At 42.2% G+C, this 13297-nt stretch overlaps 1 protein-coding gene across 1 annotated transcript in view; it reads left to right on the top strand.

Annotated features, from left to right (window-relative positions):
• Positions 1-1326: 1326 nt before the first annotated feature.
• The window catches only part of notch3 (notch receptor 3), a 27877-nt gene continuing 15906 nt past the window's right edge, over positions 1327-13297 (top strand). Inside the window, exons 1-3 of the mRNA XM_079645792.1 lie at positions 1327-1609; positions 2643-2715; positions 13127-13269. Coding sequence (XP_079501918.1) covers positions 1549-1609; positions 2643-2715; positions 13127-13269 — 277 coding nt within the window. The 5' untranslated portion in view covers positions 1327-1548. The remainder of the gene's footprint in view (positions 1610-2642; positions 2716-13126; positions 13270-13297) is intronic.

The raw sequence follows: 13297 nt of genomic DNA, 5'->3' as shown, positions 1-13297 counted from the left end.
ACCAAAAACAGTGTGATGGAAAGGGGGAGACGGTGGTGTTTGGGCAGTGTTCTTGAATATTAGTGTGCTGCCCTCCCCTGCAGAGAGAAACTGTGTCATAATGCCGGACTCCTTTTATGATTCAAATCAAGGCTATTGTCTCTGTAAGCGACCGGCTCCGCTCTGTGCTGCAGAACAACCAAGGCACTATACGCCGGCTGCAGAAAATGAGTCCATTGCCATGGGCTGAGGAGGTGCAGGCTGAGACAGCAGGGCTGAAATGCAGTACATGGGCCGTGGGGATAACAGGAATGTCTGCACTCTCTACAATCATGTCAACACAATTCACTCTCTTATCTGCAATTCACCGACTGTAAACACACAAGTAAGCCTGCACAAGATTGTTTCAAATGCTAATCGACTGCAATACAGAAGCTACTATAACCTAGGAGTCCTGACTGTTTTTGTTTTTTTACTACATCAGGATATTTAAATAATAATAGTAGTAATAATAATAGGTAAATTGCCAGCGTACAAAACAACCACCATGTTTAACATCAAAAAGTGAGTCATACATAAAAGAAAAGTGTTAATTTAGGAAAGGGTTAATATCAAAATAGTTTTCTGTGGTTCAGGATTAGCATGCAATATTGATAAAATATTATGAGCTATATGAGTGTTTTCCAGGTTTGTATTTAGCTCTTGGTTCAATTCTTGACATTTTTTTCTCTATAGTTTAAAAAATATTCTTTAAGTTCACAAGTGTGTAACTTGTAGCTCCATGGCTCCACAAAACCCCACATGTATTTAGTGCGTGTGGTGGAAAAAGAAACATGGCCTATGCTTTCACTTTAAAATCTGCTAATTGATTAATTATTGCTCTATTTCCTTTTTAACCCACACTTTTACAATAAATGGGGGGAGGGTGGTGGCGGTCGTGTGTCTGAAGGGCCCCCTCTCTATAGAGAGAGAGACACAGAGAGAGAGTGAGACAGAGAGAGAGAGAGAGAGAGAGAGAGAGAGAGAGAGAGAGAGAGAGAGAGAGAGAGAGAGAGAGAGAGAGAGAGAGACACACACACACACACAGAGAGAGAGAGAGAGAGAGAGAGAGAGAGAGAGAGAGAGAGAGAGAGAGAGGGGGGGGGAGAGAGAGAGACACACAGAGAGACAGAGAGAGACAGAGAGAGACACGGAGAGACAGAGAGAGAGAGAGAGAGCGAGAGAGAGAGAGAGAGAGAGAGAGAGAGAGAGAGAGAGAGAGAGAGAGAGAGAGAGAGAGAGAGAGAGAGAGAGAGAGAGAGAGAGAGAGAGAGGGCGGAGTAATACCAGACGCTGGGACCGATCCTAAAGCAAAAGTTTTTCAAAAGTTTTAGGAGGTTAACCGAGAATCACAGCAGCCTTGGCCGAGCTGCGCGGATAATACGAGATTGGGAACTAACGCTACGCATTCCGGCTGACTTTATGAAAAAGCCCCCCTCGTTTTTGGAGCCTTTATTTTGATGTGAACTTTATAAAGGATGTATTTTTACTAAAAGCCCAACTTGAAACACTGGAAACTTTTCCACCGAAATGGAAGGGAATATTCCATGGATTATTTTGTCATTTTTATTGTTTATGCAAATTTGCTACGGTAAGTCCAAATCATTTAATAAGCTCTACATCATAGGTAGACTGGACATATCTGGACATCCCATAAATTGTACTGTTCCAAATATGATTGGGGCTATTGCCCACTGACATGTTTATATGAAATATAGATTTTCAACTTTTTATTTCTGTTTCATTTGGTGGTTTATTATTAGTTTGAGTAACAAATAGTTTGCAAAGTTGTCCCAAAGCTATTTGAAGTAGCCTTATTGAACTGCAGAAGATAACGTTAGGCTACCGAAGAAACGAATCATTATAAACACAAACTTAGTCACGTCAATGCAATGTATGCGGGGGAGAAATTGATATTTAAACAAAAATAAATCTGATCTTCTTACAATTATGCTTTTTCTTCTGTGTTGTAGAAGTTTGTGCACTATATATCCCATCTGCAGCTCCACCGACTTAACAAACCCAAAGTGTGGAAGTGCTCCTGTAACATCAATACAAGTTTGCCCGAGGGTCGTAGTATTGTGCAATGAGGCTTGACATAAGACGTTTAAAAAATATAATGATTGTATGTTAGAACATCATTTGTTAAAGCTAAATCAGGGGATGATGAGCCAAAGCTACCCCCTCCCTTTTTGAACAAAGACCTTTTAAACAACTGAATGTGTTTTCCCTCGTAGCTGTTGAGCATCGACTGTCAGATATTAATGTAATTCTCTCTAAACAGAAAAAATCGCATATGTCAGCATGTATCTCTTTCAAGGAAACCAAAACGTTATCTGATTTGGATAAATAAGTACAACAAACATGCTGGTGTGTCTGCAAGATGCCACAAGTGGCAAAGTCTGCCAAGCTAGACATGCTTGAAATCCAGGAGTTTAAAGAGTTTACATTGCTTTGGGTAATTCAAAGATACTTTACAAAGGGTTTATTAATATATTCTGTATACTCTTTTTTTAACATTATTTAAAAGATACTTAAACAGTAGGATGAATTACAGGTTCCCCTTATGTTAAAGTCTTTTGTCAGTTGTGTGGTTGTCTAACACATTTCTCCAATTTCAACAGGGTTCCGATGCCTGGATAAATTCAAACCTTGTGATAATGGAGGGACATGCTTAGATTCACCCTCTCGATGCATGTAAGTGGAAATGATGTAAAGATCTGTGATTTATCCTGCTTTAATACTTCTTTAAGTCAGCTTTTGAAAGGTTTTCAAGTGTAGGCCTTGTGTTTAAATTGACAGGCTGTTATTTGTGAGTTGGTTCTTCAAAGGTTCAGGGGAAAGATTTATTTTCAATGTGATACTTAAACATGAAGTGAATATGCTTTCCAAATGTTCTGTTGGCTCTGGTGAAAGATATAACAGATTGATTCACAAGCACCATCAAGCATCAACATGTTGGCTTTGCACCTGTTGTTTAAGAGCTTCGTCAGATTTACTCACAGCTTTTCCTCAAAAGCAAGTACAGTTTTCCTGGTGTGTGTCTTAATGTTTTTGCAATGCTTTTAGATTTTTTTTTTGTGATTTTTCTTTGTTTCTGCCTGCTTTGGGTAGTTTTGAGCTCTCACATCTTTTAACAGTGATGAAGCTTTTGTTTTCCAAATTGGTGAGGGGGGTTGTGTGGGAACCTCTTACAATGGTCGAGTTAAATAGCCTACAGTGTCTTGCCCGGGGGTCATTTGTTATTTTTAAGAACAGTTTAGGAAACATGCCTGAGTGTTTCAGATGATACATATATAGTGATTGATAGAACAAAAACGTCTTGGTTGCCAGCTGTTTCCCTCCAAGACATTACATTTATTGTTTTATTGGAGTGGACTAGCAGTTTACAATTGCCAGGTCAAAGTTGAGCCAACAAGGAATGTGCTTTTCACAAGAAAAGACCACGGCACATTGTTTTCAATTATATATATATATATGTTTTTTTTTTTTTTAAACATGTTCATAGTTCCTTAAAATTATTGATCAGAAGTTGCCATTACACACTTGCCAATGTGTAACTCTACTGCATGTGCAACAAGTAACTACCTCCCAGATTTCTTTAATCATTAGCTGGAGCCAAGATGGGTGAGTGTCATTAAGTAACTCAATGTCTAATTGTATGCAGCCAGGGTTTTTTTTCCCGAGCATATCCAAGATCATTTTCTGGGGTAATCATTTACTTCCAGCACCACACAGAAAGAAAAAAAAAACGAATGAAAGTGATCCCAACCTACATTTTTGAGAAGTGTATTAATCTCCAGATTTAATGAGTTTCTTTTAAAGGGCATCATTCATTCTTTCTCTGTGCTGCTTTATTTCTTCACGCTCTGCAGGGGTGTGTATATATGTTAGGAGTGTAGGAATAGGGCATTTGTAATCACCTGACTGGTTAATTGGCAAGAAATGAAGCACTTCAAGGTTAAAGGGAGGGGATTTCTAATAGAAGGGGACATCAAATGTCCTACCACACAGTGTAGAAAGAGTCCCATAGCAGGGCAGAGCAGCGGAGCGTGGACACATGAGAGTGGTCAGACCAGTCTCTAGACAGAGGTTAGTGGTGGAGCCACCGCACCCCTTCCCCTGGGAGCCTACAGAAACAGGAGCTCCAAAACAGCAGAAAAGATCCTTTATTCTACCAGATACCTGCCTGTAACCTGGCACCATCAGAGCAGGGTGCAGAGAGGTAGAAAAGAAAGGCCACAGCAAAGCAAGCCAATACAGAGTAGAGAAATAGAAATGCAGATACAGATACATGTTTTGGTCTTTGAACGGTTCTGAGAACCAGTAGAGAAATGACCTTGCTTAATATCGTCACTTTCGTTTCGGAGAACCACTCACATTGTTTTACACAGAGAATATTCATGTTATTTCATTTTTCTTATGGCTTGTAGCTGCTCAAGTGACATTAATACCAAGCTTGTGGCAGCTCCCATTGTTACTGTCCTAGATACCTATTCACCTTCTGTCTGGTTGGAAAACAAGAATGATACCACACTATAGCTTCAACATTTAAGAATATTTCTTCATCTTGTTAGTTTCTTTATGTGTCTGTCTTCCTCCTCGGGTGTCTTGTAAAGATTGCAGGCCAGAGCTGCTGATATGTGACTAAAGTTGTAAACTGTTCAAGTGAACACTCTGATACCCATTTCAACTCTCCCAGTTACACAGTAAAACCCAGCTAATGCTGTTAGACTAAATGAGCATTCCAAGCTGGCACCATGACCCAGCTCCAGACATAGGTTTGACTTCCATTGCCTGCAGGTTGGCTTCAACTGAATTGTGATTGCAATGATGGTTGGCCATGATGGAACAATTATGGTTGGATCTACTTTTCGTAAAGTAATACATGTTTTAAGGTACAGGAAATCAATTGCACCTAAATTAGCCATTTGAAACACTGCAGAGAGTTGGAACAACTATGGTTGTAACCCCGAGTCAACTGAGGATATGTGAATCCAATATTAACTTATGGCCAGCAGTGTGAAATAAGTCAACTCATGTTGAGCTCAGAATCAATGTCATAGATGAGTTTGTATAAGAAACTGTATAATTAATGTGGGTAGAATGAGTTCGCTTTCTATTGACAAGGAAGCACTTTTTTTCGATAGGTGAAGGTTCCAAGAGACAGCAACTCTGCAATCCAGGTTTACACCGTTTTAAATTGTAATAAACATGGCTTAGATTCAAAGTACGTTCCTTTCTGGTACTGTGAGGTTTTATATTTCTGACACACTGTTCTCCTTGATACACAATGAAAATGTTTTAAAGTATTCTTTCTATGATGCTAGTGTGGCCTAGAGTTTTGAACTTGACAGTGAAGGGTTGATCGAGTCACATAGAGTGCGGCCTTCTAGGTGAGCAATCAGGAAGTCCAGTTAAAGACCCTTTGGCCCCTTAGCTCCACCCTGTGAACAGAATGTGCTGCATGGCTTTGAGAGGGCCACAGCGGCGTGGCCGGAGGAGAGATAATTAGGCAGATTGAGTGGGTGTCATTCAGAGAGGATCCAGCTGGAGGGATCGGACTGGGGGTGGGGAACGGGTAGTGGAAGGCTGGGTAAGGGGGAGGGAGTGTGTGTGGGGGGGGGGGTACGCCTAGAGGACAGCTGGTGGATGTTGTGATGGTAATCCAGTGAAGTCAGATCTTGACAAAGGGGAAGCATAGGGCCAGGTGCTGCCATTGAGCAGTCAGCCGCCCCCATACTGTGAGAGACAAGCTCGTGGAGGAATGAAGCCGGTAGCACACAGTCCCCCCAGCACATGTTGCGTCTCTCACAGAGCAGTGGCAACAAGGACCACTTTTTTTTTTCTCTGCGTGGCGTCCCAGCTCTGGCGGCTCATCCTCTGCCTCCGTCTCTCAACACAGTGGCAGATCGCAGATTACGACCGATATCTTCCTGTCAGACTCCCCAAGCTGAAAATGAATACATGTGAGGCTTCTCCGCTGCGTGCGGCCCATGGATGAACTCAGTGGTCCTCTTTATTTTTTAAATAGTTTGCCCTTGGTCTCAGCAGCAGAATTAACTTATAAATTGTGAGTGTTTTGTTATGACCTTGCAACTCCCAGCCTCTAGAACATGATGAAAGAGGACTTATTTTGACTTTGACAGCGAGCAGACTGTCCAGTGAGTGTGGAGTGCAAGAACTGTGTGTTTAGAAAGTACCGGCACCTATCCTTATTCTTTTTTTCATAAGCATAAATAAAACACATTTTCTCAGGGGAGGGTACAACTTTTTCAAATGTAAATGTGCCACCTTTAGGTTAACTCTCTCAAAACAGAATTCCCCAAGATACCAAGGCACATATTTACTGACAGACCATAGCAAAGGGACCGATTATATTGTTAGCTTAGTTCGGAGCACCTCAGGGCTAGTGTTTTCTTTGGCATCTTTATGGTGGATTAGAAAGGAATGCTTACTAAGATTCCTCCTGTCCCTCTGGTGCTTTCAGGTTATTGTCCATACCTCCCAACCATTCCCCCTGGTAACCCCTTCAGGAATGCCGACTGAACAATACTGTCAGCCTAGTCGCATTCAAAGTGGGATGTTTAGAATGACTTGTTTGATTTGCAATTACTTACTTTGCAATTTTGTGAGGCAACATAGCCCATATCACTCATGGTGTCCTGGCAGGCAGATGGAGCCATCGTCATTATCCGGGAAAACTATTGCATTACAGACAGGCCCAGTTTTCAATGACTGAATAAGAAAGTTGTCATATCTATGAGAATATGAGTACTCTCTGACCAAGAGGTTACACAATCATAGGGAGGAGGATTTGGGGTTTGTTGTCCCGTTTTCTGTCTGGGTCATAACTGGAGACTGGGAGTTGTGGTTCCCAGGCCCCGTCACAGGAAGTGGTGCCTTTTGACCTCTCAGCCACACACATCCTGTCTTATCAGAAAGCTTAAGCAGCTTACTCGGTGCACCCAGGCCTCCTTGAACCTCAACTTTCTCATCCTTCAACATATTTTATTTCATCATTCCCGAATAGCTACGTTGTGGTTTATTCAAGCATGTGGAAAGGAAAAATCGTTTGCTCACTAGCATGTCACACATTTCCGGAAAAACTAGCCCTGTGTGCAGATTAATGTAAGTTTTTCCATTATTGTGAGTTGGCACAAGAACATCCAGTTGGTATTTGTTTTATTTTTATAGTTTTTGGAGTCAAAGTATGTCTGGGCAACATGCTTATGTAGGAATAAGCCTGCATCTGAAGTTTCAGCCCCTGGTTGTTTGTTCTTATCCGGTAGAAGATGACTTCTGAAGAAACATTCAGCCAATCCTGATTGAAATAACTGAGGTCTGCCAGCAACGTTTCCATAGTCTCTCCCTTCCTTTAAGGAGAGGAAGGGATGGGTCCACCATTAAATGATTCAGGAAAAAGGCTTTCACCTTTCCGCAAAGCACATTTTCCACCAACATTTTGATGACCTTCTCATAATGTAAGAATCATTCAATACAGTTCCACATGGCACAGGAATTGCTACACTACTATCATAGTTTTCTTAAATATTCCATTAGGTATGACTGAGCCACTGATCTCTAGTACTTCTACTGGGGACAGCAGTTGAGGTAATGGACATTATCTGGTTGTTCTTTGTGTTCATGGCACATCATCATTATGAACAGTAAACAAATCTCATTCTCTCAGGACAATAAACATATGAGAGTCTTTGTTCAACAGTTTCAGTCAACATTATTTACCTGGTTGTATTGATTCCACTTGTGAAATGTTTGCTGTGAAATGATGAACAATACAGGCCATTAAAAGGTCTAAGAAATGTTTTCCAAATTATGTTTTATTGTTAAGGCTAATGTGAGACACTGGGCAAGGCAATGAAGTGGATCTTTCATGATAGCATGAGGATGAAGTCTTTTGAATGTTAGTTTCAAAGTTAAAGTGGATCTGGTTCAGTTTAGGTGGTTGGGTGGGGTTTATGTGGTTGAGTTAATTGGAGAATGCTTTGAAAGACCTCGACCCAGGGATTTATGCAATGTGGTTATGGGCAAAGTCGTTGCTATTTGAAAAATGTCAGAGAGTATTCTACCATAAAAAGTGTTAAAACTATGGCTCTTGTCTGGCCCTTTTCAAATCCACATTATAGGACACTTATCAACAACATAACAATTTCATTCTCTTGCAGGCAATCTGTTCAGTCCCCCTCTGCCAAGGAAATGCAGGACATTTCTTTGGCATTCTATATTGAAAGTTTTATACATGTAAATGTGATTTCTGAAGGACAAATGGAGAAACACACTGAAATGCAAACTTTTCAGTCACATTCATCACTGCTCTTACTTGAGAGAAAATAAAATGTCCTTACATTCACATGTTTAATATTCATGCTCTGGGGGTGCTATGAAAACCTCCTTCTGGAGATTTCAATACCTTCATTGTATGCCTTAAGCACAATTGTTGGAACAAACGTTGCACTTTAAACTGTGAAACATGCATCCTTTTAGACATGATCATACTTAATTACCACTCTGAATTGGTCCCGCACGCCACTCAGTGCTACCTTCATATGAAGGGGATCAGTCCTCTGAAGTGCTCCAACTGTCCTTATGAAACCCTGTCTCCCAACACCCCCTTTTTCTCAGTGCAGCTCTCTCTCACCATGGGTTACTGTTGCCAGGCTACAGCCCAGGCCTGTTGGTCCGTGTAAGCCCAGGCCTGAAAGACTAGCTGTTTGGGTCACTGCTCCCCCCCCAACACTTTTATACAAAGGAGTTCTGACTACTTTGGCTCTTTTATTTGGGCCACAAAACACTCCCCAACCCCCAATCTGGCTCTTTGCTGAGAAAGGGAGAGCCAAGCTGGGGAGAGTAGTGCAGAAGAGGCTGCTGGAAGGAGGGGGGATGTGGATGGGCTCCTGTTGGCAGTGTGGTGTCATTATGGACTTGCATAAAGAAGTAGAGCTAGTTCTTGCCTGCTTGTAGAAAAAGGGGAAAATGTTTTGAGAGAAAGAGACACTGTTCGAAGCGTTCCAAAAAAATCCAAATGTGTCTTTTTTGCTAAATAATTGCTTTAACTTTGATCAGTTCATCTCATAAAATGTAGGAGTTAAAATATTGCACCAAGTCAAAGGATGGTAGTTCCGTTGTAGTAGCTCTTCCTCTCAGTTAGCTTTAGGAAATGCCCTCTGAGATAGGAAGAGTCCTTATACTTGTTGTTTTGTGGAGCATGACAGTGTGTAAGAACCGTGTCAGAGATTACAGCCTCTTTGTTCACAGGTGAGCCACCCTCTGACCTCTGGCAGAGTAGCTGCTATTGTATAGGAGAGGATGAGCTCAGGTTACCCTGCTTCAGTGACCCAGAAAGCAGGAAAACTGGCATTGTGTTACACAAGTTTAGGTGATGGAATCTACTAGCATAAATCAAACAGTTTTAGACAGACGATCCTCACACTCGATACAGAACACTTGAGAAATCACAGTGCTGGAATGTCATATTTCAATTTCATAATGTTTTGTAAAGTTATTTGCACATTAAACTCTGCTTTAAACTGTTTCCCTTAAATGTTTAACAAATGCAATCTCTTTCTTTCTTCTTTTATTACTTTTGTCTTTGGATCTTGTCTTGTATGGGTTCACAAGAGGCTGAGGCTGGGTGTAAGTTTCTTCTCCCTGTGTTTGGGCGTGTATTGATTGTTGCATGTGTTTGCTTTGTTGCAGTGGTGCTTTCCTGTTACAATCCTTAAAGTCTGTTAAGAAGATCTGTTAATGCATGTGTTTGTGAATGATGATCACATCTCTTGAGTGTTGTGAAATGGCTAATGTGTGTGTGTGTGTGTGTGTGTGTGTGTGTGTGTGTGTGTGTGTGTGTGTGTGTGTGTGTGTGTGTGTGTGTGTGTGTGTGTGTGTGTGTGTGTGTGTGTGTGTGTGTGTGTGTGTGTGTGTGTGTGTGTGTGTGTGTGTGTGTGTGTGTGTGTGTGTGTGTGTGTGTGTGTGTGTGTGTGTGTGTGTGTGTGTGTGTGTGTGTGTGTATGTGTGTGTGTGTTGGTTACTGGGCTTTTCCCATGAGCAAAACAGAAAAAATGTTTGGGCTTAAAGTCTGGCAGGGGAGTTAGATGCCAGACACACAGAAGTTCATTGACAGATGCGGACAGATGCTTGGTGCCGGTGCTGCAGCTGGCAAAAGTCCTCAAAAGTTAAACTCAGAGATTACCCATTCTGGCCGCCCCTCCGCTGCACTTAAAGACCACCTCTTCGTCTGCTGCACTGTCTTCCTCAAAGGTCAGAAGTCGACACTCACTATATATGACTCAGGGGCCCATTGCACAACAGCAGCCTGCACCTGCCTCCTACATCCGCCACAAATAAGGCCAGGCCTAGACACGGTTCCTGCCTCTCTGTTCCCAGAAAAGCGATGGAATCCACAAGGTTGTAAAGAGTCTGATAAGGAGACTCTCAGGTGCACCAGGGCAAAGTTCCATGTCTCTCACAGTCTCTGCACTGATAGCATTCTGATTTGTTTGTTATGGGAGTAGCATGTTGGCAATGAGTCAGGTCTAGACAAAAGAATGTGTGTTTTTGCTGCTCGGTTGGGTTTGCATTTGCAAGGGAGGACAAATTATTTATCAGGCATAACTACTACAAGCATTCTTACACAACCACCCACACAGACTAAGACACACCAATGCGCTGAACACACTTTCCAAACATGCACATGGACCGCCAATATTTCTTGGAATTAGTTGTACGTTATTGTCTGTCCACAAAGCCTTGGTTTAGCGAGAATAAATGTCCACAGTGCAACAAAGTGGCTGACTGTTACCCTAGTATTTGTCAGCTCTATAAGCAACTTTCTTTCTCAGCCTTTTCAAATCCCTTTTTGTGCCACATTTGTGTTTCATTTTTAGTGACACCCTAGATTCCAGACATAGTTAATTTGCCTCTAAATAAACCCAGCCAAGCCATGACAAATAGCCATGGGGACCAATGGTGGGGGGTGAGGAGGGATGTTTGGTTGGGGGTTAGGCTTGCTTGTTCGTCTGTGAGGTTGCTAGGGCAACATGGATCGTGCATTCGGAGTGAGTGCAGTGTTTTCATTGCAGGGACAAGAGATTACAGGAAATATGACTTGACATTCTTGCTAAAACTGACCACTCTTTCCTTCTCTTATTCTGACTTTACGCCAATTCCAATTTCTAAGACATTCTCTCCTGGAGAGCAGCCCCACCCCACTCCCTGCAGCCTGAGTGACATTATCATCACAATCAGACGGGGGACCTCTGACATTTGACCTCTCAGCGCGTGAGAGGAGGGGGCTGTTGGAGTGTGGGGGGGGGGGGGAGCCAAGCTGGCGTTCAGGGGGGCTTTAGGAGATGGTAGCATAGTTGTTATAACTGTCTGAATAACTCTTTCAACATTGGTGCGCCAGAGCTGCTTTACTTAACTTCCACACCAGAATGCAGTCTCTCAGTGCTGACCATAGGACAAAGCTACACTCCCCTACAGCATTTTCTGTTGTTTTGATACTTAAATACTATTTATACATCAACAAACTAGTACTTTGGAGACATACTACTTTTTCTGCACTGTTTTGGTGTATATGCACATTGTGTCTGTATACCTACTTTCTTCATGTTTAGCCCTGTGGCTCCTACAATTCGCTATTGCCTTTAAAGGTAGAAAAACGCTAAATTATTCGTAGGCTGTAGTTTTACTGAGCAGTCAGAAATAAAGCAGGCCATTTCAGTGGACATCTTTGTAGCTTCTAGCCTGGGGAAAGGGTCTCAAAATTGTTTTAGTCTTTGTTATAGTTTATTAGTGGGGGAGGGCACATCAAAAAAGTAAAGAATGAACAAATACCAGTTTAGTGGTGATGCTCCTGCAAAAAAAGAGAATAGATGAAAACTCATTGTTTATCCTGCCCAGGGGTTCCGCTCGAATGAAAGAAAAGACAGAGCCCAAGGGCGGGCGAAAACCCAGCCGTCACTGCCTTGTCATCAGCATCAAACAGCCTGTTTGAAGAGGGGGCTTGTTCCCAGCCAGGGGCTCTACTGTGGATATAAAGTTACAAGCTCATACTGGACCCTTAGTTAGTCCAAACCATCTCTCCCTTAGGACCTCTGCAGAGAGCTATAGGACGCTCTGTTCGTGTTTTTATCTCAACTTCTTGGTGGAGCAGGTTTAGGTCAGGCTTATACCATGTCTACGTAGCCCGTGTATCAAAAGCAGCTTGTTTGCCAAGCAGCAGGAACAGCTCAGCCCCCAAATGTTTCTATATAGGATACATTTAGGCCCAGCATTGAGTGTGGGTTACCTGTGTTTTGGCAGCGCTGAGAGGCCCATACAAAATCATTGTAGCTAAGGACAAAGAAAAATAGACTTGAAGCAGAACAAATCTCCAAAATAGCCTATCTGTTCCCTCAGAGATATGTGAGACAGATGCACAAAATGTGTCTGAAACGCTTTATGTGTGGACAAGGCGTTAATGTCCCATGCACAATGCTCCGTTGTATCAGAATTTAGTCACTAGAAGGAGGATATGTTGTTTCAATCAAATACCACAGCTGCTGCTTGAATTCGTCTCATGGGTTCCGTGTGTAATCCTTGTTTTTCTCATGTCAGTATTTGTTGGCAAATGTTAAGTTTCCAGAATGCTGTTTCTGGGTGTGTTCCTCTTATATATGAGAACAGAAACAAGAGCTGAGCTTGGAAAAAAAACGTTAACTGTGGAACAATGTTAGCTGACATTAAGAAACTGAGGCTTTTCGGCTGGAAGTAACAATAGAATATTCCTTTTGAAGCCTATAAGACACCTACGGATTGCCTGCCTCTATCCATAAACAATTCATTGCATGATAAGTACTTATGGGGCAAGCTTTGTTATGACAAATTAATTCCAGGTCCCAGAAGCATCTTTTAAGCCAATGTATGAGTCAGGCAGCGGGCCTTGCCAAGGCCTCTTTGGGGCCCAGATTGCCAAACCAAGAACATGAGGGACTTAGGGTATGCTGGAGTTTGAGTCGCAGCTCTGTCTTAAATGCCTTGTGACCTGTTTTGACCTGCAGGCCAAAGATATCCTAATGTGTTGTGTGTGTTTGAATCTGTTGTCTAGATGTCGTCCAGGATACATTGGTCCTCTGTGTCAGCAACTGGATCCCTGTCATCAATCGCCGTGTCTGAACGGAGCAGTTTGCAAGGGCCAGGTGGTCAATGGTATCCCACAATCCACCTGTGTGTGCCAAAGAGGGTTCAGAGGTAAATCTATCAGAGTTTGTCTTCATTA

This window comes from Notothenia rossii (assembly GCF_949606895.1).
Source record: "Notothenia rossii genome assembly, chromosome: 8".
Lineage (NCBI taxonomy): Eukaryota > Metazoa > Chordata > Actinopteri > Perciformes > Nototheniidae > Notothenia > Notothenia rossii.
This window is presented reverse-complemented; position numbering and strand designations above follow the sequence as displayed.